The 25,289-nt window shown below is 39.6% G+C and overlaps 1 protein-coding gene across 1 annotated transcript; it reads right to left on the bottom strand.

Annotated features, from left to right (window-relative positions):
• Nucleotides 1-16,453: 16,453 nt before the first annotated feature.
• On the bottom strand, nucleotides 16,454-24,856 carry LOC109210575 (citrate synthase, mitochondrial). Its single transcript, XM_019374005.1, has 20 exons — nucleotides 24,653-24,856; nucleotides 24,282-24,356; nucleotides 24,123-24,185; nucleotides 22,353-22,394; nucleotides 21,975-22,040; nucleotides 21,824-21,889; nucleotides 21,598-21,711; nucleotides 21,152-21,215; nucleotides 20,912-20,994; nucleotides 20,260-20,309; nucleotides 20,106-20,183; nucleotides 19,779-19,907; nucleotides 19,600-19,642; nucleotides 19,324-19,410; nucleotides 18,329-18,430; nucleotides 17,740-17,847; nucleotides 17,590-17,640; nucleotides 17,025-17,098; nucleotides 16,887-16,938; nucleotides 16,454-16,777 (listed from the first exon to the last, which is right to left on the bottom strand). The coding sequence occupies exons 2-20, from the start codon at nucleotides 24,330-24,332 to the stop codon at nucleotides 16,688-16,690; spliced, it is 1,413 nt and encodes a 470-aa protein (XP_019229550.1). The 5' UTR covers nucleotides 24,333-24,356; nucleotides 24,653-24,856; the 3' UTR covers nucleotides 16,454-16,687.
• Between the last annotated feature and the right edge of the window lie 433 nt (nucleotides 24,857-25,289).

A 25,289-nucleotide genomic window follows, 5' to 3' on the forward strand; every position in this document is an offset into this window, starting at 1 on the left:
CATCGCGGACCGCTTGAAACTGAACGCGGCCGCGAAAAGGTCGCTCAGACTACTGACTCTCTGTACTTGATCAAACGCGGACCGCGAAAAACATGGACGCGGTCGCGAAGGTCCAACCGCGGATCGTGGAAAAGTGACCGCGGCCGCGAAAGCTGAACAACCCTCAGTGCTTTGAAGTTAGGGTATCGCGGAGCGGGAAGTTTTGGACGCAGCCGCGAAATTCAATTGAAATCGACACAGAAGAACACTGATACTAGGGTTTTCACTGATTGTGCAAATTATAGCAATTGAACATGCAAAGTTACTAACCCCAATCCCCATTAGGCATACAAATACTACCCACATGTATCTAAGCAACAATGAGGCATTAATTTGGCATTATGGCATGTATTTAACCCTAACTAAAAAGGAAAATTGAAATAAAAAGAAAAGTAAATAAAAAAATGAAATCAAACCATTGAATTGAACATACCAATTGTAAAATTTGTAGGAAATCTACACTTGAAATGAGTGAGATGAGAATGGGAGCAAGGAGAGATGAACAGTTGTTTTTAGGTGTGGTGAAAAATTGGGGTGCGCAAAGTGTAAAATGATGCAGGAACTCCTATTTATACCTAGGACTAGGGGACCCACCGCCTTACCTGAGTGCGGCCGCAAAATTTTGTCGCGGTCCGCACTCTGTTACCTTTTGTAGATTAGCTGCAAACACAATTCCACGGTCCGCGAAATATTGGCTGCGGCTGCAGAATTTCCACGGTCCGTAAAAATTTGAACGCGGCAGCGAAAAATGAAGGGATTTTGACAGGCCAACTTCAGAGAGTTGGCATTTTGCTCAATTCAACTACGCGACCACGCACAGAATTGTGCGGTCGCAAAGTGCTCACGCGGTCCGCGAACTTTTGTCACTTAGCCAAATTTCTTCCTTGTCAATTTTCCTGCACTGCACAACCGATTCCTACATACACTTCACTACCAGTTAGTCCAAAACAATGCCAAATATAAGAAGAAAAATCAAAAGAAAGAAAAATACATGGGTTGCCTCCCAAGAAGCACCTGATTTAATGTTGCGGCACGACGCACGTTACCATTATTCACTTGAAATGGATCAATGCCACAACATGGCCATCATCAACCTTACCAAGGTAGTGCTTCACTCGGTGCCCATTGACTCTAAAGATCTCACCATTCTTATTTTTCAAATCTAGAGCACCAAAAGGAGTTACATGCACCACTTCAAACGGACCGCTCCATTTTGACTTTAGCTTTCTCGAAAATATCCGTAACTGAGTTGAATAAGATAACAAGGTCACCTTCTTTGAATTCCTTATTTCGGATATACTTATCATGTAGGTACTTCATCTTGTCCTTATACAATGACGAACTGGAGTAAGCATGGAACTGGAACTCATCAAGTTCATTCAATTGCTCCACCCGAAGATTGGCAGCTACATCCCACTCTAGGTTCAACTTCTTTAACGCCCACATGGAATTATGCTCTAATTCCACCGGGAGGTGACATGATTTCCCAAACACCAATCGATACGGAGACATACCAATTGGAGTCTTGTAAGTTGTTCTAAAGGCCCATAAAGCATCGTAAAGTTTCCTTGACCAATCAGTCCGGTTTGCATTGACAGTCTTGGATAGAATACTCTTGATCTCCCTGTTTGAGACCTCAACCTGTCCACGTGCCCGGGGTGATAGGGGGTTGACACCTTGTGAGTGACACCATACTTGGAGAGTAAAGTGTCAACGACTTTGTTGCAAAAATGAGAACCCCCATCACTAATGATGGCCCTTGGGGTGCCGAACCTTGTGAATACGTTTTTCTTCAAGAATGCCACCACACTCCGTGCTTTATTGTTGGGAAAAGCCACAGCTTTAACCCATTTGGAAACGTAATCTTCAATAACAAGAATATAGGTGTTCCCACACGAACTCACAAATGGACGCATAAAGTCGATTCCCCATACATCAAAAATATCAATCTCAAGGATGGTGGTGAGAGGCATCTCATTCTTCTTGGAAATGCCACCAGCTCTTTGGCAATCATCACACCGCTTAACAAGCTCACTAGCATCTTTGTACAAGGTGGGCCAATAGAATCCACAGCTTAGGACATATGTATCAGTTCTCGCCCCACCATGGTGACCACCATAGGGTGAGGAATGGCAAGCTTCAAGAATACCCAATTGCTCTTCTTTTGGAACACATCTCCGGATAACACCATCGGTGCAAATTTTGAAAAGATATGGCTCGTCCCAATAATAATCCAAGTAGTCCCGTTTGAGCTTCTTCCTTTGGTTTGAAGAGAACTCATTCGGGACAATTCCGCTCACAAGATAGTTAGCCACATAGGCAAACCAAGGCATCCCGGTCAAAGACATGGAAAGGAGTTGTTCATCCGGAAACGAATCATTGATTCAAGGCCATCATGGGGCCTCCCCTCCTCTTCCAAACAGGACAAGTGGTCTGCTACTTGTTTCTCACTCCCTTTTCGGTCTATGATTTCAAGATCAAACTCTTGTAGAAGAAGTACCCACCTCATAAATTTAACCTTTGAGTCCTTCTTACTCATCAAATAGCGAAGTGTCGCGTGATCAGTGTGAACAATCACTTTGGTACCCATGAGATACAGGCGGAACTTTTCTATAGCAAAGACAATGGCTAAGAGTTCTTTCTCGGTCACCGTGTAGTTGACTTGGGCGTTGTTCATGGTCTAACTAGCATAGTAGACCGGATGGAATATCTTGTTGATTCTTTGCCCCAATACCGCTCCTACCGCCACAGCGCTAGCATCACACATGAGCTCAAATGGTGAGCTCCAATTTGGTGCGGTAATTATGGGAGTGGTAGTCAACCTATACTTGAGTAGCTCAAATGCTTTCATACAATCATCATTGAACAAAAAATTTGCATCTTTTTCCAACAACTTGCACAAGGGGTTCACCACCTTTGAGAAATCCTTGATGAACCGACGGTAAAACCCCGCATGACCTAGAAAGCTCCTCACTCCTTTAACGGAAGTAGGAGGAGGGAGTTTTCATATCACTTCAATTTTTGCTTTATCCACTTCAATACCATACTTGGAGATCTTATGGCCGAGGACAATGCCCTCCTCAACCATAAAGTGACACTTCTCCCAATCAAGCACCAAGTTGGTCTCTTCACAACGTGCCAATACCTTATCAAGATTATCCAAACACTCATCTAAAGAATCCCCAACAACAGAGAAATCATCCATGAAAACCTCAAGGAAGTCCTTTACCATATCCGTAATATTGCCATCATACACCACTGAAAAGTAGCCGGTGCATTACATAGACCAAACGGCATCCTTGATAACACAAACGTGCCATACGGACAAGTGAAGGTGGTCTTCTCTTGGTCTTCAGGTGCAGTAAGAATCTGGTTATACCCGCAGTACCCATCCAAGAAGCAATAATAAGCACGTCCGGCTAACCTATCCAAAATTTGATCAAGAAATGGAAGCAGAAAATGGTCTTTCCAAGTCACTTTGTTGAGCTTCCTATAATCCATGCATACCTCCAACAGGTGACAGTTCTTGTGGGGATCAACTCATTGTTGTCATTTGTAATCACAGTCATGCCCCCCTTCTTTGGGAAATATTGTACCGGTGAAGTCCATGAACTATCAGAAATAGGGTAGACAACCCTAGCATCCAACCATTTGATGACCTCTTTCTTGAAAACCTCTTGCGTGGCCTCATTCAATCTTCTTTGATGTTCCACGGAGGGTTTGGCATCCTCCTCCAATATGATTTTGTGCATGCAAAAGGCGGGGCTTATATCCCAAATATCCGCCAATGTCCAACCTATTGCTTTCTTCCTCCTTTGGAGCACCGCGAGGGTTGCATCTACCTGCACGTTAGTTAAGCACGAGGAAAGAATAACAGGTAAAGTGGAACAAGGGACTAAGAACTCATACCTGAGGTGTGAAGGCAAAGGCTTCAACTCCAATATCGGAGGCTCCTCGATTGAGGGCTTTGTTGGTGGAGTCTTTCGGTTCTCAAGGTCCAAGGAAAGTTTCCGGGGCTCATATGTATATGAACCCATTCCTTGAAAAGCATTGACATATTCAATAATCCTTCCTTCTCATCCACATCATGATTCAACAACATAACTTCTAATGGGTCTTCCATATTAATCACAACACTTGTATCTTCAACAATCACTTCGGTCACAAGATCACAAACAAATACACTTCGTTGCTATTAGGCTGCCTCATTGACTTGCAAAAATGGAACACAAATTTTTCATCGCCCACACGGAAGGTGAGCTCCCCTGCTTCCACATCAACTAAGGCCTTCATTGTATCTAGGAAAGGTCTCCCCAATATGATCGTCACCTCGTAGTCAACCTCACAGTTAAGTATCACAAAATCTGCGAGAAGTATAAACTTGTCGACCCGAACTAGCACATCATCAATTATCCCCCAATGGCCTTTTCATTGTCTTGTCCGCCATTTGCAACCTCATGGATATGGGCCTTGGTTGCCCAATCCCCAATGTCTTGAACATAGAGTATGGCATCAAATTAATGCTTGCCCCCAAGTCACACAAAGCTTTGGCGAAATCGGCACTACCAATAGTGCATGAGATTGTAAAGGCACCAGGGTCTTCTAACTTTGGAGCCATAGAGTGCACAATAGCACTCACTTGATGTGTCATTTTGATCGTTTCACAGTTCATTGATCTCTTCTTTGTTACCAAGTCCTTCATGAACTTGGCATATCCTGGCATTTGTTCTAGAGCTTTAACCAAAGGCACATTTATGGACAAACTTTTTATCATATCACTAAATTTCTTGAACTAATTCTCATTGTTTTGCTTTGCGAGCCTTTGTGGATATGGTGGAGGAGGCCTTGGCAAAGAAGCCTTGGCTTTGGGCACTACCGTTTTCGGTATGTCTATCACATGTTCCCTAGACGAGTTCACATCATTTTGTGTCTCCTCCACGTTGTCATCAATGTCTATCCTCACTTCATCATTCATAATCTCATCATTCACTTGCAAATAATTGCTTGGTTCATCATCATCTTGCACCAACACATCGTCACTCACAATCTTTCTTGGATTAGAGGTACTAACAACTCCACCTCTACCATTTCTTGTAGTCACTGCCATAGCATGGCCCGTATTGTTCCCACCCTTCGGGTTTACTACCGTATCACTTGGTAGTGCCCCCTTAGGGCGAGTATTCAAAGCTTGAGAAATTTGGCCAAGTTGGACTTCCAAGTTGTAGATAGAAGTGTTGTGGGAGGCCAATTGGGCATCGAAGTCGGCGTTTTTCTTCATCATTTGCTCGAACATGGATTCAATCCATTCCATCTCATTATTGGAAGAGCTAGGACCTTGTGACGGAAATGGAGGTGGGTTGTTCGGTTGTTGATACATCGGGGGCCTTTGAAAGCCTGACCCCCGATTTTCTTGATTATTGTTGTTCCAACCCCCTTGATTGTTGTTGCCTCCCCAATTACTATTATTGTTGCCACCCCAATTGCCTTGGTTTCCTTGGTTACCCCAATTTTGATTGTTGTTGTTCCCCCAATTACCTTGGTTGTTATTGTTGCCACTATTCCAATTTCCTTGTTGACCTTGATTTCCCCAATTTCCTTGTGACCTCCACTATTGTTGATTCGGAGCACTGCCCCATTGACCTTGGTAGTTGTTCACATATTGAACCTCTTCACTTTGATCATCATATGAATCATCTTGATTATACCCACTACCACTTTGCCCAAATTGGTCCGGATTGTTTTGAACTTGTTGACCTGGTTGCCTTCTCTTGTTGATCATCATATTCACTCCTTCCATGGCATCACTTGTTTTGGCCCTTGAACTTGTTGTAACTGAGCTTTGGCCAATTGGTTCATAGTAGTAGTCAACTCGGCTATAGCTTGGTCGTGGTCATGGAGCTCTTGTGTAGGTGAATAACATTACGATCACCTTGTGGCACATTAGCTCGACTTTGCCACGTCAAAGAGGTATCCTCCATCTCATCAAGTATTTCACACGCTTCGACATATGGCGTATTCATGAAGTTCCCCCTGGCGAGTTGGTTAGCGACACATTGGTTTGTTGTATTGATGCCACGGTAGAATGTTTGTTGGATCATGGCTTCGATCATATCATTATTCGGACATTTTTTAACCATCATCTGATACCTTTCCCAAATCTCATGCAGCGGTTTATTTGGCTCTTGTTTAAAAGCAAGGATCTCATCCCTTAGCGTTGCCACATGTCCCGGAGAAAAGAACTTTGCTATAAACTTCTCAGCCAACTCATCCCACATGGTGATGGAATGGTTGGGTAACCTTTCAAGCCAATCCAAAGCCTTCCCCCTTAGAGAAAATAGGAAAAGCCTTAACCTCAATGCGTCATCAGAGACATTAGTTTGCTTGCTCCCCCGGCATGTGTCAACAAAACCTTTGAGATGCTTGTAGGCATTTTGGCGTGGAGCTCCGGTGAAGAAACCCCTCTGTTCCAAGAGTGTAAGCATGACATTGGTTATTTGAAATTTGCCCTCCCTAATCCGGGGCGGAACTATTGCACTTACATAGCCTTCGTTGGGCAACACCCGATGATCTGCCCTTGGAGGAGGTGGGGGAGGGTTTGGAATATTATCATGAGGCGGTCGGCCTCTCCTTTGTACTTGAGGTTCGGGTTGAATCTCATCCACGTAATCATCATCTACCTGCCCCCCCAATGGAAAATTTGTCGAGGGCTTCATTGTTAAGAGCCATTTGGTACCTAACAACAATTCACACACAAATTAGAAAAAATGGAAGGAAAGAAAAACAAAACACACAAATACTCAGATATATAGCTAAAATCGTCTAACTCCCCGGCAACGACGCCAAAAATTGATCGGGTCCAAACCTACACTACTATTAAGTAGCAAGGATGGTCGATGCAGTTTTAACCAAACAAGGTCGGGATCGAATCCACAGGGAGTTAATAATTGGAATTAGGTTTATATCTAAGCTAGATGCGGGTTTTGAATCTAATTACACTTCCACAAATATTTGGTTTGTTTTCTACTTCTACTTCTATTCTATAGCATGCAATATTCGAAACTAAGTATAATATTTTTGTTGTTGATTTTCAAGGGTTTAAAGGGACTAGGGTAGTGACTTCCACTTAGGTGGATATCTAACAGGTAACAAGAATCTAGGGCAATCGTGTGATTAATTGGGGTCGTATAATAGCTATCACACCCGAGTACTCACTCTATACCTCTCGGTAGTTTGAGCGATTTTGCCCAATTTGGTTTTCTCAAGTCCAAATGGGTATTCATGCAATTGAAGTGATTTTAGCTCATGTCGGGTATTACTATCTCTAGGTTTAACTCTTTAATTGGGGCTATCAATTTCTTGAGTTCACCCCAATTCCTTGTTAGCCTAGTTTTCCTAGACTTAGTCCCTCTTTCTCAAGTAGAGACTAAGTCGTAAAGGCATGAATCACTGTTTGCAACCACTAATTCCATAGTTCTAGCAAGAACTAGGCTAAATACTACTAACCCATACACATTCAAGCCCTAAAATTCAAGACCCATCAAATACCCACATAGGGTTGGGTCACAACCCTAGCTATGGGTTTAGCTACTCATGGAAATAACAGAAATCAAAGAAGAAACAAAGATAAAATTCATAATACTAGATTAAAAGATGAAATCTAATGTTGAGAGATAATTCTAGTACAAATTGCCCAAAACGGAATTTCCAGTCGTCTCATGTGTTCAGCTAAAACATAACTTCACCTAAAAATGTCAAAAAGATCTATTATACTAAGCTGAAATTTACGGACAAAAATACCCCTACGGAGGATTCGCGGCCGCGTAATTCTTACCGCGGCCGCACTCTTGCTTTTGCGGACTATACTGACAGCGGTCCACGTTTTTAATTTCAGGATCTGGGCTGAGGTTTGTTTCGCGGGCCGTATAATTTCCATCACGGCCGCTTAGTGGATTTTCGCGGCCGCGTAATTCTATCGCGTACCGCACTCCTTGTTTTTTGCTTGAAATGTGAACTCTCTTAACCTCATCAACCGCGGTTCGCATAATCCCAATCGCGGCCGCGGTGAGACTTTCGCGGCCGTATTTCTGGCGTAGACCTCGCTTAACATTTTGCCTGAAAATGCTCTATTCTTCACTTCGCGAACCGCGTATTTGTGATCGCGGCCGCATTGTGGCTTCCGCGGCTGCACAATATTTGTGCGGAGTGAGTTTCAGGTCTCTTCGTCCAGTCTTTGTTTTTGTTCCAGTTTTGACTCCTTTATGAATTGATTATGCCTCATTTGGCTCATTTTGATCAATACCTGCAAGCAAGCATATTACATTAGTTTCCGGGAATACCTTCACGCATTTTTAGGCCCAAAATGCAAGTAAAAGATAGCAAATAATAGGTTAAAATCCCCACTTATCAGAAAGAAACTTTTATCCTTGTTAACTTCCTGCCCTGAAGCATGTTGATAGTCATTGAGGACCTCCATTATGAGTTTGTTAGAATTCCTATTTCCTGAGGAGAAGAGGACCAGGTCATCAGCATAGCTGAAGTGATTGATCTTGGGGCCACTAGTGCTCATAAAGAAGCCAATGAGTTGGCTATTCTCATGGAGATTATTTAGAGCTCTGGACAGTGCTTCAGCAGCCAAAATAAAGAGAGAATGGGATATTGGGTCCGCTTGTTTTAAACCTCTAGAGGAATTAAAAAAAAACATATCTTGTACCATTGATCAGGATAGAATACCAATTGTTATCAAGAAGCTTGTAGATCATATCAATCACAACCTCATAGAAGTTCAATTTCCTAAGCACAGCTGTAAGGAAGCTCCAAGATAATTTGTCATAGGCTTTGGACTATCGAATTTAATGACAATGTTGCCTCTTTGGTTATTCTTACCAATATCATGGACAATCTCTTGGTCCAAAAGGATTTTCTCAGTAATGAGTCTGCCCTTGACGAAGCCTATTTGGTTATCAGAGATGAGTTTGGGGAGTAGTTGGGATAATCTGGTAGATAAGAGTTTGGAGATAATCTTGTTGGACACATTGCACAGACTAATAGGTTTGAGTTGGTCTAAGGTGTAAGATGATGATACTTTTGAAATTAGAACGAGGTTAGTGTGAGTGAAGTATTTAGTAAGACTGGTCCCAGAGAAGTAAGCTTCAACAAATTGGCACACCTCACACATTGTAAGACAGATAGATCATTGTCGCTGGGGATGTGCTCAAAGAGTTTAGAGAAGTGGTCCACAGTAGCATTAGAGATGGCCTCATTACCCTCAATCCATCCTCCATTGGTATCTTCGATTTTAGGTATATGAACTTTCCTTCTTTTCTCTTTCACTACACTATAGAAGTATTTGGTGTTGGCATCTCCTTCCTCTACCCATTTGATTCTTGCTTTTTGTTTGAAAATGGACTTTTGAATCTTTACCCATCTGGTGTATTCAACATGGGCCTTCATAAGAGTCTTTCTATTATTGTTAGTGTCGTTAGCATCATAGATTTCCTCTAGTCGGCAGATATTAGTCTCTAGTTTTTTAACTGTTTCACAAACATCACCAATGGTATCTTTGGACCATTTGCTTAGGCCTTTAGAAACAGCTTTAAGTTTATGTTGTAATACCCAAAGATAGTTGCCCTGAACGGCAATGTTCCAGATTTCCTCAATTGTAGAGAGATAGCCACTTTGAGAGGTCCAAAAGTCGAGGAACCTGAAGTACCTGTTGAATTCAACATTATCATTGCCGCTTTGAAAATCATGAGACTATGGTCAGATCCAGTCTTGCCTCTATGGTTGACCCTATTAGAATAAAAAAGATCTGACCAGCCTTCATTAATCATGACTCTATCCAGCTTCTCGTTTATTCTGTTTCTTCTACCACTGCCATTGCACCATGTGAAAGGATAGCCATTGAAGCCTAGGTCGCACATCCCACAATCCTCCATACATGAAAGAAAAACTCTGCTCTCATTTAAGGTGTAAGGTGCACCACCTTTCTTTTCGGCAGCATTCGTAATGACATTGAAGTCTCCCAGAATAGTCCATGGCCCGTTGATATAGTGATGGACAGACCTAATTTTGCGCCAAAGTTTCCTTCTTTTTTCAATAATAGATTTAGCATAGACCCCTGTTATCCAGAAATTATCTCCATTGTGATTGGCCTCTAGAGTAATCTGTTGCATACTAATTCTGATGATGGTGCAAACAGTGTTGTTCCTACACAAACACCAAATTTTGCTATTTATATTAGAAGCGGCATGATCAAAGCCCATAATATTCTTGTAATGCTCTAATTGATTTGCAGCCAAGAAGGGTTCCTATAACACCACAAAATCAATTTTGTGCATCCTGATCAATTTGGCCAATATTATGCTCGCTCATTTGGCTTTCACCCCCCTTATGTTCCAGTTAATGATGTTTTGGTTGCCCACCTTTACCTTTAAGTTTTTTCTTTTTGTTCCCTCTTGGTGATAGACCTTGTTGTACTATCACTTGAGCTATTTTCTTGGACATTGGATCATCAATTTCTTCAGTGTTCAGCATCTCCTCTTTATCACAGTTGTTAGCCACCTCGTCATCTTCTGGGTCAGAGTTCTCTTCTTGTTCTTCTATAGCACTAGCATAGTCGTCTTTTTCTTCATGTTGGCTACTTCGTATATCTGGCCCATGTTTCTCATGTGCTATTGATTCCTCAATAATCTCTAGTGATCCCAATTCCACCATAAACTGGCCACTTAAACTTTTAAGTTCCGTGGTCCTAATGTTAGTTCTTGTGAACTCAAAACCCTTGCTTTGCTCCATTTCTTTGCTTTGTTGGTGATTGTTGGAGCTTTTAGCATCATTTTCAAGTATCTCTAGTTGTTGGTTCTTGCTACTGCTCCCTTGATTTTCTTCTGTATTGATCATAGCCATTTTTCCTTTGCCACTCCTTTGTTAATAGTTCCAACTTCTTCGATCGATTCAGGAATATTTTGATTTGGGGCATGTTTTGTTTTCTGCTTTGTCCATAAGACATTCTTGATCTTCAGTAGGCTTGCTATCCTGTTTTGCTTCCTTTTTTGGTTTTTGTCTTTCTTCTTCTTGATTTTCGCCTCTTCTACTGTATTACTTGTGATAGGTTCTTTTATTTATGGTGCCTTCTCCACGTGTTTTATATTGTTTTCCTTCACCACTTTGTATATAGGTTGGTTGTTTTGTGTGTTTTTGATCGTGTTCTTAGTCTTCACCATACCACTGCTTTGGCCTTTGTCGTTTTGCTTGATGTTCTTTCTTTCTTTGTGCTTCGGTCCTTGGTTTGTCACAGCATTTTAAACTTCTGGTTGCCCAGGCTGCATATCTTTGTCATTGTTGTTGGTTGTTGGTTATCTATTCTTCTTGCCTCCACTTTGTATTTTTTGAGATCATGTCCCTGTAGTTTGCATGTCTTGTAATAAGCTAGTACACCATCATATTCCAACCTTTGAACGTGACCTTTCAATCCAGCTCCCATACCTCCTTGGCCAACCCAGACTGTTTTTGGGAGTGGTTTCGACAAATCTACTTCAACTCTAACTTTGGCCATATTTGGTCTAGACCTACCAAGAGTTGCTAGGTCCTCTCTGAGTGGGGTTCCGACATCCCAAAGGATTTGTTTGAGGTAGTCCAGTTAAAAAGATGAAATTTAAGCTCGGGAAGAAGAACCCAAATAGGGGCTAGAGGTGTTTCTTCATTAGGATCAAAATCAGGGGACCATTTGAACATATGCATAAGATGGCTCATGATACTGATGTATCTTTGGAAATAAACAGTGTTGAAGTCAGATTCAGTGTCGAATTCAATGAATACATGCCTGTAATCGTAAGCCCCAATTCTGACTTTCCCTTTGAGAGGGATTTTCTCGAGAAACTTTGATGTGATAATTTTGATTTTCGGCCTTCCATAAGTGAATTTACCAACGAGAGTTAGTCTGCATTCGTTTTCCATGACACCATAGTAGTCTTCAGCCTTAAAAATTACCGCTGGCATGCCATTGTGAGTCGTGTGCCTAGCGACGACGAGAGAGCTAGGTTTAACCATCGTCGGAGTCGCCAGGATTTTCAGAGCTGCCATATAGTTCGTTTTTGTTGCTCTGTTGCAGGGGTTGTGTTCGCCTCATCAGGAGGCTTCGATTGATCCTCAGCACGCGCCGGAAGGGGCGCTGTCGGCGGGCACATGGTGGAGGAGCGTATGTGCACGTGAGCGAAATTGGGATATTCTGTAACAGTATATTTTTGTACGAAGAGAGTTTTTTTTTTAAAAGGTAACTGAAAGAGATAGGTAGATATATATATTCTTGTCAAAGGAACTTGTTTTATCCTAGTAATCTGGTTGTGCGATAAAGCAAGTTAATTAGTTTAACTTTTATACCAAAATGACATTGTGAAAGAACTTTTACGTTATAACGTTAATTACCTAAAAGTCAACATGTAATTGACTATAATAAGTTGAATATTCTTTAGTTGAATTAGTAATACATAAAATAAGACAGATAACATACTATAATAGATTAACTCAAAATAATTTATACCGTCAAGAAATATACAACAACAACATACTCAGTAAAATCCCACTAGTGGGGTCTGGGGAGAGTAGAGTGTACGCAGACCTTATCACTACCCCGAAAAGGGTAGAGAGGCAGTTTCCGGGAGACTCTTGGCTCAACAGAAAAAACAATAATATTAGGAAAGGAACAAGAGAAAAGGCATGTAACAACAAAAGATGCCATAAAGTAAATAATAACACGAATAAGTGAAAGGACAATAACACAAAACTGTGCAAAATATCAATGTGAACACAACATAGACCGCTAACAAACCTAAACAAAACTCTATCAGACTACCCGGTACAAAGAGGGAAGAACTCTCGACTACCCCCTATCCTACCACCCTAATGCTCGACCTCCACATGTTCCTATCAAGAGCCATGTCCTTGGAAATCTGAAGCTGCACCATGTCTTGACTGATCTCCTTGCCCCAATACTTCTTAGGCCGCCCTCTGCCTCTTCTCGTACCTGCCAAATTCAACCGCTCACACCTCCTAATCGGTGCATCTAGGCTTCTCCTCCGCATGTGTCCGAACCATCTAGGCCGCGCTTCCCGCATCTTGTCATCCACGGGAGCCACGCCCACCCTCTCCCTAATATCTTCATTCTGAATCTTATCCAGCCTAGTGTGCTCACACATCCATCTCAACATCCTCATTTCTACTACTTTCATCTTATGGATATGTGAATTCTTGACTGGCAAACACTCAGCTCTATACAACATAGCCGGTCTAACTACCGCTCTATAGAACTTACCTTTGAGTTTCGGTGGCACATTCTTGTCACACGGGACTCCAGTCGCTAACCTCTATTTCATCCAACCCACCCCAATACGGTGCGTAACATCCCCGCCGATCTCCTCGTCTCCCTGGATAATTGACCCTAAGTACTTAAAACTTTCTCTCTTGAGGATGACCTGTGAGTCAAGCCTGACTTCCACATCCGCTTCCCCCGTCAAATCGCTGAACTTACATTCCACATATTCCGTCTTAGTCCTGCTCAACTTGAAACTTTTAGACTCCAGGGCATGCCTCCCTACCTGCAGTCTCCCATTAACGCTGCGTCGCGTCTCATCAATCAGAACTATATCATCAGCGAACAACATACACCATGGCACCTCTCCTTGGATATGGTGTGTCAGTGCGTCCATCGCCAGAGCAAATAAGAACGGGCTGAGCGCAGATCCTTGGTGTAATCCCATAACCACCGGAAAAGGCTCTGAGTCACCTCCCACAGTCTTAACCCGAGTCATAGCTCCATCATACATATCCTTTATCGCCCTAATGTAAGCCACCAACACACCTTTCACCTCCAGACACCTCCAAAGGACGTCCCCAGGGACCTTGTCATATGCCTTCTCTAGGTCAATAAACACCATATGCAAATCCTGCTTCCTATCCCTGTATAGTTCTACCAACCTCCTGATAAGGTGGATAGCTTCCGTAGTAGCACGGCCCGGCATGAACCCGAACTAGTTTTCTGATATAGACACCGCCCTCCTTATCCTCCCTTCCACCACCCTCTCCCAAACTTTCATGGTATGACTTAGTAACTCAATACCTTTATAGTTGTTACAATTCAGGATATCCCCTTTGTTCTTGTACACCGGAACCATTTGTACTCCACCGCCACTCATTAGGCATCCTCTTTGTCCTGAAGATAACATTAAACAACCCGGTCAGCCACTCCAAGCCTGCTCTACCCGCATATCTCCAAAACTCAACTGGAATCTCGTCTGGTCCGGTCGCTTTGCCCCGACTCATCTCACCCATCGCACCCATGACCTCCTCAACCTTAATGCGCCTACAATACCTAAAGTCTCGGTGACTCTCGGAGTGCCCCAATTGTCCTAACACGATGTTTCCATCCCCCTCTTCATTCAGAAGTTTATGAAAGTACGACTGCCATCTTTGCGTAATCTGGGCCTCTTCCATCAATACTCGACCGTCCTCGTCTTTGATGCACCTCACTTGATCTAGGTCGCGAGCCTTCTCCTCTCTCGCTTTGGCTAACCGAAATAACTTCTTGTCCCATCTTTGCCTCCAAGTTCCTCATAAAGCTGACCAAAAGCAGCAGTCTTAACCTCTGTGACCGCTAATTTCGCCTCCTTCCTAGCCTCTGTGACCGCTAATTTCGCCTCCTTCCTAGCCTCTGTGACCGCTAATTTCGCCTCCTTCCTAGCCTCCTTATATCTTTCTCCGTTTGCTCTCCTCTAATCCTCGTCGGTGCTCTCTACTAACTTAATGTAAGCCGCTTTCTTGGCTTCCACTTTACCTTGGACCACGTCATTCCACCACCAGTCGCCTCGGTGCCCGCCATAGTAACCTTTCGAAACTTCCAACACCTCTCTTGCTGCCTCCCTTATACCGTCAGGAAATATAATTAAATTAAATTGAAAGAAATCGTGGGAGAACTTCCATTGTTAATAAAAGCCATCTTTTCAAGCAAAGTCCGTTTTGTAGCAAAAACCTTCTGCCATTTGACTAGTGATAATTAGATATTTCATGTGTCGAGAGCTTGTTCGATAAAGAGTTAAAACAATGAGCTATGCGATTATTTTTGAGTTTTAAAGCAAATGCTTTACTAACTGTAGGCTTGAGTTAGTCTTATCGAGAACCTACAACGTTAACTGAGCGGCTTCCGATAGCTAATAAGTTTAAATTCGAGACTTTTTCCATTAATGGATATTGTTAGTTCTGGTCAAAGAATAAATGACGGAGATACATATCTCGAAGGTGGTCACGCGAACACCTTTTGACAAAAAATTATGTTGTGTATGTAGGTTAAATGCTGCTTTCTTTGTCCCAAGGTGTTAGACTGGGTATATAGTTTAAGTAATAAAAAAAGACTTTTAAAATTTATGCTCGGAAACAAACAATATAAATTTGTATGGCTTAGAAATCATCTCATTAAGGATAAAAATAAAAATTTTAAAAGTTAAATTGTTACTAAATATAAAAAGGTGTTATTCTTTTTGTGACCGAGTCAAAAGGAAAGAGTGTCACATAAATTGGACGGAGGAGTACTCTCTATAAATATAGTGAATTAATGTTAGGGGTAGTCTAGTGGTCAAGGGTGTCCAAAATTAGCTAGGGGATACAAGTTAGATTCTTGTATACTTCATTTTATGCACTATCTTGCATTAATTTAAAAACTAAACAGACCAGACTAAAAACTATGTAGTTTTTGGTTCGACTCTTTTGTTACTGTTAATGATCAATTAATAAACTCATAAATAAAATCCCTTTGTCTATGTGCACGAAAGTCAGAATACTAATTATTAAGATCCTTTCTTTGCACTCGCTTATTGCTAGGATATGACATTGAATTGAAGGTGTAAAACTAATGATTTTTTTTTTTATTTGGGATTACTACTTGTTCTTACTTGAACATCAAAACTATTTTGAAGGAGGATATTTGTGCTAATTTTGTATTCTATTGTCATGGATTATCTTAAATATTCGTCATTTGTTATATAAAATCTACCTCCTAAATCTCAAGTATATCGTTACAACCTACAGGATACATCACAAATTTTTTGGTTTGTGATTTGAAGGGGAGGGGGGGTGGGGGTGGGGGGGTGGAAACAAGAGTATACACTAGTTTGCAGTTAACAAAATTGTGATTTGAAGGGAAAAAAACAAGAGTATACACTAGTTTGCAGTTAACAAACTAGTAGTAGTTTTTTTGTTTCTCTTTGTTTACAGTTACAGATTTATTAATAAACTCTTAAATAAAGCCCTTTGTCTATGTGCACAAAAAGTAAGAATACGAATCATATCTTGATTAAATGCCTGGTCTATAATTTTGACAAAAGAACCACAATTGGGAAAGAGTAATACCAAAGTTATGGAATCGCAAAAATCAAACAAAAGTAGCAAAACGAATCATATTGAATTTATTTCGATAAGGTATTGGTATAACATTTTTAAAACCGAAACTGAAAATACACAACCAAAATCTTTCAAAACCGTACTAAGTCAATCGATGAACAGTCCTAATGCGACCTATCTTGGCTCCAAGAAAAAACTGCTTTGTCAAGCAATTATTAATAAAGATTTTACATTGTGTTTTATGCTCACGGAGATCTCAAACAATTCATGCTTTCTTGCAATGGTTCTCAAGCCACTCCATTGTGACACTCTTTGGCCTCTCTAGTGGCAATCCAAGAGCTCGGTCCCAAATTAGCTATAAAGATCCAAAAGAAGTATCAGTAAAATTTCAAGGGAAGTCAACGGAGGACTAGAGAAGGCACCCCAACAAAAAAAAAAAAAAAAGTAACTGCCGTAGAAAGTACCTGAGAGCAAATGCCAAGAGCTCTTGATACACCGAAGAGGACCGTATAATATCTGTACAAAAAATGAAAGGAATAAGACATCAGTTTCCAGAGCCATTTACAACCACTCAATTATGTGGCAATATGAATCTGTAATACCTTGCTTCAGTTAAACCATAATAGTTCAACAACACACCACTGTGGGCATCAACATTTGGCCAAGGGTTTTTAACCTGCAAAAGAATCCACAGTCAATAAACAAAAGCATTCTGCCTATGGTTAAGACACATGAAATGACAAATCTGATTATGTGATTTTATTGAAGTTTCATATGAAACAGGAAGGCAGAGGAAATATCTGATAAAAGATACAACGATTCTGAGTGAAACAATGACTAGTGAGATAAGGGGAAATTCTTACATACAATGGATAAAGATACTGCTACCTCACTCAATCCCATTTTCAGACATGCGTAAAAAGTTATCATCACCTAACAACCTAGACATTTAAATTCCTCCAAAATATTAGTCCATATTTAAGTTCTTCCAAAATTTTACGTCAATCATCTTACTGGTGTTTTTGGGTAATTATCAAAACTTGAATGCTCTCCCTTCCCCCGAACAAAAGAAAAAAAAAACAAAGAAAAAGCAGCGTACAAACAATCATGCTAAACTACAATTAAAGGCTGAAGCAATTTCAGTAACAATGTAGATGAAAGATTTACTTTGCCAAGTTCTGTAAGAATTGGAGGAACAACTTCGTAGAGTTTTGCAACCTGCAAGAACGAAAGCCAAAAGAACACAATGGGAAGATCAAACACATTGAATTGAAGAGCAATTCATTAATTTACTGCTTCAGGTTTCTAAGTACTAACCAGTTGAAACAGTGGATCTTCAGGCAAATGCTTCAAAGCGAACTCTCTCTGGCATGTGTATCTTGGATCAGTCTTGCGCAGAACTCCATGTCCGAAACCAGGGACAACCTGCAATTTGAGAATGATAAAGCATGTCAAACTCAACAATATGGGTTCAGGACTATAAAGTTTGTCGTCATCTACCTAACCAACATCCCAACCCTTTCAATAAAACAAGGAAGAAAGAGAGAGAGAGTGGGAGAACAACTTTTGAAAGCTCAACACATTAAAGATCCGATGAATAAAAGCTAAAAAGAAAGTTTAGTTTGGGACAAGGCCAACAACCAAATCTCCTTTGAGAAGTAAAGTTCAGTAACCATGATTAGAAGAGCAGTCAATGAGAGAAATAGAATATGATAAACATTTTGATATTTTCGAATACTGTATGACATATAAAAAAAATATGCTGAAGGGAGAATTAACTTTTTTGAACCTCAATAGCATGTGAAGGCAGCCAAACTTTTTATCTAAGGTGAGCTCCAATCAGTGAGTTGAAAAATAAAACTAGCTCAGTCTATAGAAGTATTATGCAGAGAGGTTCATATACTACCTTGCCACTTTTCAATGTTTTCCAGACGTAGTCTTTCAACTGCTCTTTGGAAATGTTCTCCCCACACTCCTCTACAACAGATTTGATCCATAGCAAAACTTCCTGATGGCAAAGCAGAAAGTGGCAGCTGGGTCAAGATTATAATCATCCAACAGATGCAGAATGCAGGTAAAATAAATCGCATACACTATAAAAACATAGCTAAGGAAACCGCTGCTTGCTGGAATTCTCTGAATTTTATAGAACTAGACAAAAAGGCATACCATCGGGAGATAGTGAAACTTTTAAGTGATTGAGTAACATAGTTAAAATAACAATCTTTAAATGGGAGGGGATAATAAAGCATACTTATTAAAAATAGGACAATATGATGAACAGTTGGAATTTATTTGGACGAGTGAAGAAATTTACTGAACAGCTGGCCAGATAACCAGAGACCAGTCCATCAATTATAGAGTTAGTTTTGGCTTTGCTGTTAATATTATAGCTTGAAAGATATAAATTGAGACATACTGTGTAGCACCAACCATTGCATGCCAGTTGTGAACAATATCAGTTAGAGAAAAGAGCTTGTTCATCTAGTAACTAGAATCTTTGTTTTCCTCATTGAAATTTAACGTCATATTTTTCCATCTTAAACCACACACCACTTACTAGTTAGGAATAGGCTTTAAATATTACTATTTTTCTAATTATTATTACTATTATTTATTTATTTATATATATACTTTTAACTTATTTTCACTACTACTCTTACTTTCTTATGGCAATGATGATGATACGAGTTGAGCTTAAAGAAAGAAGTGAGGATTCATATCGCTGACCCCAACTTTGTTTGGGACTAAGGCATAGTTGTTGTTGTTAAACACACCACTTCATTTTGTTGGGCAATGGGGATAAATATTAGATACGCATATGGCAATAGCCAGAGAAAAACCTAATGTGCATTCACAGCAGTATAGAAAGAAACAACAGTTATAATGCAGACAAAGCACCTGATTGGCTAAACCATGAAGTGGTCCAGCTAAACCATTCAAAGCAGCAGCGAAGGAGAGGTAAGGATCTGACAAAGCACTGGCAACCTGAATTTAAGTGCAATTAGTGCTACTGAAAAACTTGATAAAAGAATGCTGACTTATGAAACCTCATTGCTTCATAACGAGGCTTAAGCTATTGTATATGCATAATCTCATTTGACAAAAATCCCATGTCAAGACTTAGACCACTAGTAAACAGTTAGTTTGTCCATAAACACTGAATGAAGTACGCACCAAGTGGCCTGTGTGAGCACTGACGTTACCACCTTCATGATCACTGCAACACAAAATGAAATCAGTGCCAACTGATACATAGACATAGACGCAACCAGAAGTCCTGATTCCCAGGATAGACTTTAAATACTCTTATAAGCATCATAAAGTAGCTATCATAATCCAGATGTCAAATTAACCTGTGTATCGTGACATAGAGCCTCATAAGTTCATGCATTTCAGAGCTACTGAAACCAAGCATGTGAGCGAAATTTGCACCATAATCCAGTGAGTCATCCTTGGGTATAGTGTTGCCGTTCTTGTACATCCTTCACAGTGTAAACAAAGGGTCAGTTTACACATAATTTCACAGGCTAACTTTTCATGTAAACATTAAAACCTCAGAACCAAGAGCTATTAAGCTGAGAGAAAACAGATAAGAAAGTCATCTCCTTCTATTTTGCAACACAAATGAGGAACAAAAGAGAATAGAAAAATGAAAACTGGTCGCCATATAATAATCTGACCTGCGATAAACATAAGCTGCAACAAGTGGAACTTGAGCAATCAAACTCATGGAATCCTCATATGTCGGTTCCCATAACCTAAAGATACAATAGTGTTAGTGTTTTCATGGAAAACGAACAACCAGCTTCAAGAGATGGCTTTGACGAGGCTCACTTTGATTTGTGAATCCCTTTCTCATATGCCTTTTGAAATTCACTTTGAACCTGCAGAGAGAACAGAAATGAGGGTTGAAATCTCCTAATAAGACTGCAACAAACGAAACCACCAATTTCACGAGTTAATCACAGATGAGGTTCCTTCTTTCATCTTTTAATTCCAAGGTATTCAAAGATCCACAAACAATAAGGACAGTAGAATACGAATTTCCACGACTCAGAGCTGCTTCATGCTGCTACATATCTTTTATACACTTAACATAAAGTAGAAGAAAGATAAATTCTTCGCTCTTCACAGGTGGAAGAATACCAAAGGAAGAAAGGACAAGTTTTCCTTGATTACACGACAAGTCAGCGAGAACTTAAGAACAGATGAAGAGTCTTTACGGATTCCAAGTTCACAGAACCAATCGGCGCAGGCATCAAGTTAAAAAAATTCAAATATTTGAACAGGAGGTTAACCAACTTCACACTCTCTATATCACAGTATTTGGCTGAGAAGCACCCAAATAGTCTGTTCTGAAGATCAACAAAGTCAAGCTCAAATAAAATCAGGATCAGTGCGCATGCATGATATCACCAAATTACAGACAAGCAACGAAATTGGTATCACCAACGAAACAAAGAGAATAAAATGGTTCAAATTTCACCTGAAGAGCCATGACTCCAGTAGCAAACTGAGTCATTGGATGAGCTGTGACTGGTAAGGCATCAATAGTTTTGTATACATGATCTGCAGCAATAAAGTTACTGATACAACTTCAGAAAAACAAAAACATCAAGTGGTGCTGATGAATGAATATTATGCAACTGATTGATAATAAAAAGGTTCAAATTTAAGGATCAATAAAGGGATGAACAGGAAAAATACAATAGACAAGCTAAAGTACCGGGGACAGTAGCACGACTTCGCAATTCCTGAGACAATGAATCCACTTGCTCTTTTGATGGCACCTTAGAGTAAGAAAGAGAAATAAGTATAGTCTTGAAATCTAAGCAATTTTATAGAAAATCCAAGCATTTATAACCACCTCAAGGCCACCTATAAATATTTCTCTAGGACGAATCACATTCAGTTGTGCACACTACTTGCAGTATCCTATGCTTAGAGAAGGTCCAGATTGGTATAAAATGAGAGAAAAAATCTATCTACCTGCAGAAAAAGGGCATCTAATCCAAACCCAGGGCTTAAGAGCCCTTCAGCAGAGAATCTTTGAACTGCCCTTACCAATTCATACTCGAACTCAGTGACAATAAAAGCCATATTGAGCAGTTATAGTGAATTCTATTTCAAATTCCACTGGTGATATGATAAATTAAGAACTTAAGAGCTCACCTTTCCTGTTAAAAGAAGCCAGAGAAGACCTTCAGGCAAGGGCTCTCCCCCAGGCTTTGCTGCAGGTAATACCTTTTGGCATTCAGGTATAGACAAGCCCCGAAAGCGAATTCCCTGAGAGAATAGAGCAAAGGTAATGAGTGGGGCAGCAGCAATCAACCGAAATCAATATGTTTTTGCGATTTACTTGCATTCACCATCGGATAAATATTAGGTAGAATGTAACCTCATCGGGGTCAAGTAATGAGGTTTCCCACAGTAATCCTGTCATTCCTCTCATTCCACCAAGAACCTATCAAATTGAACAACAAATGTCAATTCAGATTTATATCATTTATTTTATTCCAAACTTATAATTAACTTAAATAGCTATTTACCATATCAACTGTGATGTTTCCCAATTGAACCTTTCCATGTTCTGACTTGAGCTTCTTCAGGCGATCCTGTAATGAAAACGAACATAATTACAAAAATTAGAGAATCAGGAAATCATAAACATGGACCTCACAACTTTATGAAAGCCCCTATTAGTGCATACAAACATGACCACTTCTTTTTTTCTATGTAAAGTAATTTTCATTGGTTAAAGGGAGAAAGAACATGTTATAGAGAAAACATTGTCCCGTATAATTGAGAAAAAACATAACCAATAAATGAATTTCATAAAAAAAATGTGAAGTAAATAGTGCCTCAGTATATATGAAACTTAAACTCTGCAATCAAAGGTAACTAAAAGAAAATGAATCTAGATATACCTGTTGTTCTGGAATCAATTCTTGCAGCTCAGAACGCAGATCCTATGTCAAATAAATTTATTAATATGACCATTATGTAGACATTAAGAACCAGTGCAAGAAGAAGTAATTAAAGGATGAAGGGTAAAACATTCTGCATTTATCATTTCAAGTTCACCAAAGTACTTCAAATTAGATATCATTTATATACTCTTCTGCCTCTTATTTTGTCCTCTAGAGTGGAAAGACAAAATAGCAAACAATGGCAGCAGAGGTGTTCAGGCGGAAATTTACTGGACATTACAAATCAAAGTGGAAAAGAAAGAAGGTAAGCAATCAACCATACAATGGCTATTAGCCCAGGTTTTAAACACTAATGACTCTCCTTTCTCGTCTATTTCTCCTCTGTGGCATAACAATAAATACTAGCAATCTGATAGCACAATATATATAGTAACAGTAATGCACATAGAGATATAAGCTTTAGTGGACTAGTCAATTTGCAACAATAATATCAGGTGACTTCCAAAGTTCCGAGACAAAAAAAATTAATACGCTTCGAGGGTCTATAACTGCATTACAATTTATAACCACTCATGAGCCGTCGCCTTCAAGAGTTTGAAGAAAAGCAGTTGGCAAACATATAATTTAGCTTATTACATCAAATGCAACTTCTAAATTAATTTGCTTACAAACTTACACAACTACTCAAGTGGCAGACTAACTTGACCCAAGCAGGCCATTCACACCCAAACACTAAGAAGAACCAGTAATTTCATTATCTTGGTAGTCAATTTGTTCACAATAGATCAGATCCTAACGCCTTCATAATGTTTCTGCAGGGTCTTCATTGCAAAATCTCTATTTCCATAAAGGATGTTATATAAGCTAGAAGTCCATGTGCTTAAATGGAATGGAGGGAAATAAATTTAAAACCACTATCACAAACTCAAACCAGCATCTCATACTGAGGTCATGGTCATGAAAATCCAGAAATTTTAAAACAAAAGGAAAAAAAGAGTTAGTTAACTTATGATATATTTCCTTCAGATTAATTGATCGATATATTTTATGACACTAATTCTTAAAATCCATTGTGTATGTAATTTAACATCAAGAACAGAAAGGAGAAGGAAATGAAAGATGATGCACCTGCAATAGACAGCTCAACATTTACCATAAGGCATCACCTGAAGTGGCAATCTCAGTTTTTCCCAAACCACTCTCCCACCATCTCCTATTACAAGTGACAAGTATTCTACTTAATTTTCTCTGTTCCCTCTCAATGTCATCAATTTCAAGTATGTACATCATATATTCATACAAATGTTAACTAATAATGTCTTTTGGATATGAAGATGCCCTAACACAACAACGATTGGTTATGTTTTATTTAATTATGAGAACTTTTATATAGCTGATGCCAGCTAGCCACGGATTGAAGTGCAGGCAAATGATTGGTTGATCCACAAGCTTATTAATCACCACCAACAACAACAACAACCTAGTGAGATCCCACATGTGGGGTCTGCGGAGGGTAGTGTGTACGCAGACCTTACCCTACTCCGGAGGAGTAGAGAGCCTGTTTCCGGTAGACCCTCGGCACAAGAAAGAAAGAGACAATGTATCAGTAGCAGCAGAGGGATCCTAACATATAACACCAGCAACGTAATAACCAGAAAATAGAGAGCAAAGTATTAACACTAAGCATCAACCACAAGCTTATTAATCGTGCAGAAATATGTGTATACAAGGAGATGCATATATCGACAGAGAGACGTTAGAACTTACAAGACCAGAAGAGGTTTGGACTTGAAGCCATCGCACAGAATTGCTAAGATTTGTCTGTTGGACCTATAATTGAATAATTAATTGGATGTTAAGTCAGGAATATACGCACTTCAGTAAAAGGAATTAAAAAGGTAAATAAAAATCATTAACTGAACTTACCGCTCGAGAACGCAGCTTTGACAGCAGAGAAACGCCGCGATAGAACACCATGACTCGCAAAAATCAACAAATTAACTGCAAATAAAGTTTGATTAGTGCTTAATAAAAGCCATATATGACAACAATTCCTAATTTTTGATCACCAAAAAGGAGTAAAACGCAACAAAAGCGCCAATTTCAATATCGCGTGAAAATTCCACATACACTTGCATTTCACAAAACGAGGACATAGAAAAGGAATTGTTCCATAGAAATTCAGCCAAAGGTCGAAAATTAATCACCAATGAATTCAAATAAGAAGCAGATTAAATCACTGATAAATCATCACATAACAGATTCTGGAAATGAAGATTTAGAAAAGGGATGCTTACCTTTTACCTAGAGAGAGTTAGAGCGAGAGGAACTACTACTAGAATAGATCTAAATGTGGGAGGTGGAAAGGAAAAAGAACTTTGCTGCTGCAAAAGTGGAAGTGCTGTATGGTTGGCGAAAGGTTCTTTATTTTTATTTTGTTTGCTAAACAAAAAAATATACTCCAATATTCAACCGAGGTAGGCTCTGACTTCAAATATTGAAGGCGTGAAAAGGCAAAATAGTAAGCTGAAGAGCCACACTAGGCAAATAATAATAAGCTGAAGAGAACAGTCATTATAGTATTATCTTAAAATCAAAATTAAAGCGTATAAAGGTAGTAGTAACGCAATAAAATGAAAGCTTGGAGCACAAGCCACAAAAAGAAAAAACTATAAACGCTAATCAAAGGCAACAATTACATTGTTTTGTGTCTACAAATGTTGTCATTGAAATTTTATATATCAAGCAGCTTATTTAAGAATATTTAATTGATCTGGAAGTAGAGATATGATCAGAATTTAAAATTTATGGGTTCAAATTCTATTGCATTAAAGTTATTGAATTTTAAATTAATAATTTATATATAAATAAATTATTTAAGATAAATAAAAAATTTGAACTAAAGTTAATCTCTAGCACGAAGAAAAAATAGGA

The sequence above is a fragment of the Nicotiana attenuata genome, unplaced genomic scaffold (genome assembly GCF_001879085.1).
Source record: "Nicotiana attenuata strain UT unplaced genomic scaffold, NIATTr2, whole genome shotgun sequence".
In the NCBI taxonomy this organism is placed as follows: Eukaryota; Viridiplantae; Streptophyta; class Magnoliopsida; order Solanales; family Solanaceae; genus Nicotiana; species Nicotiana attenuata.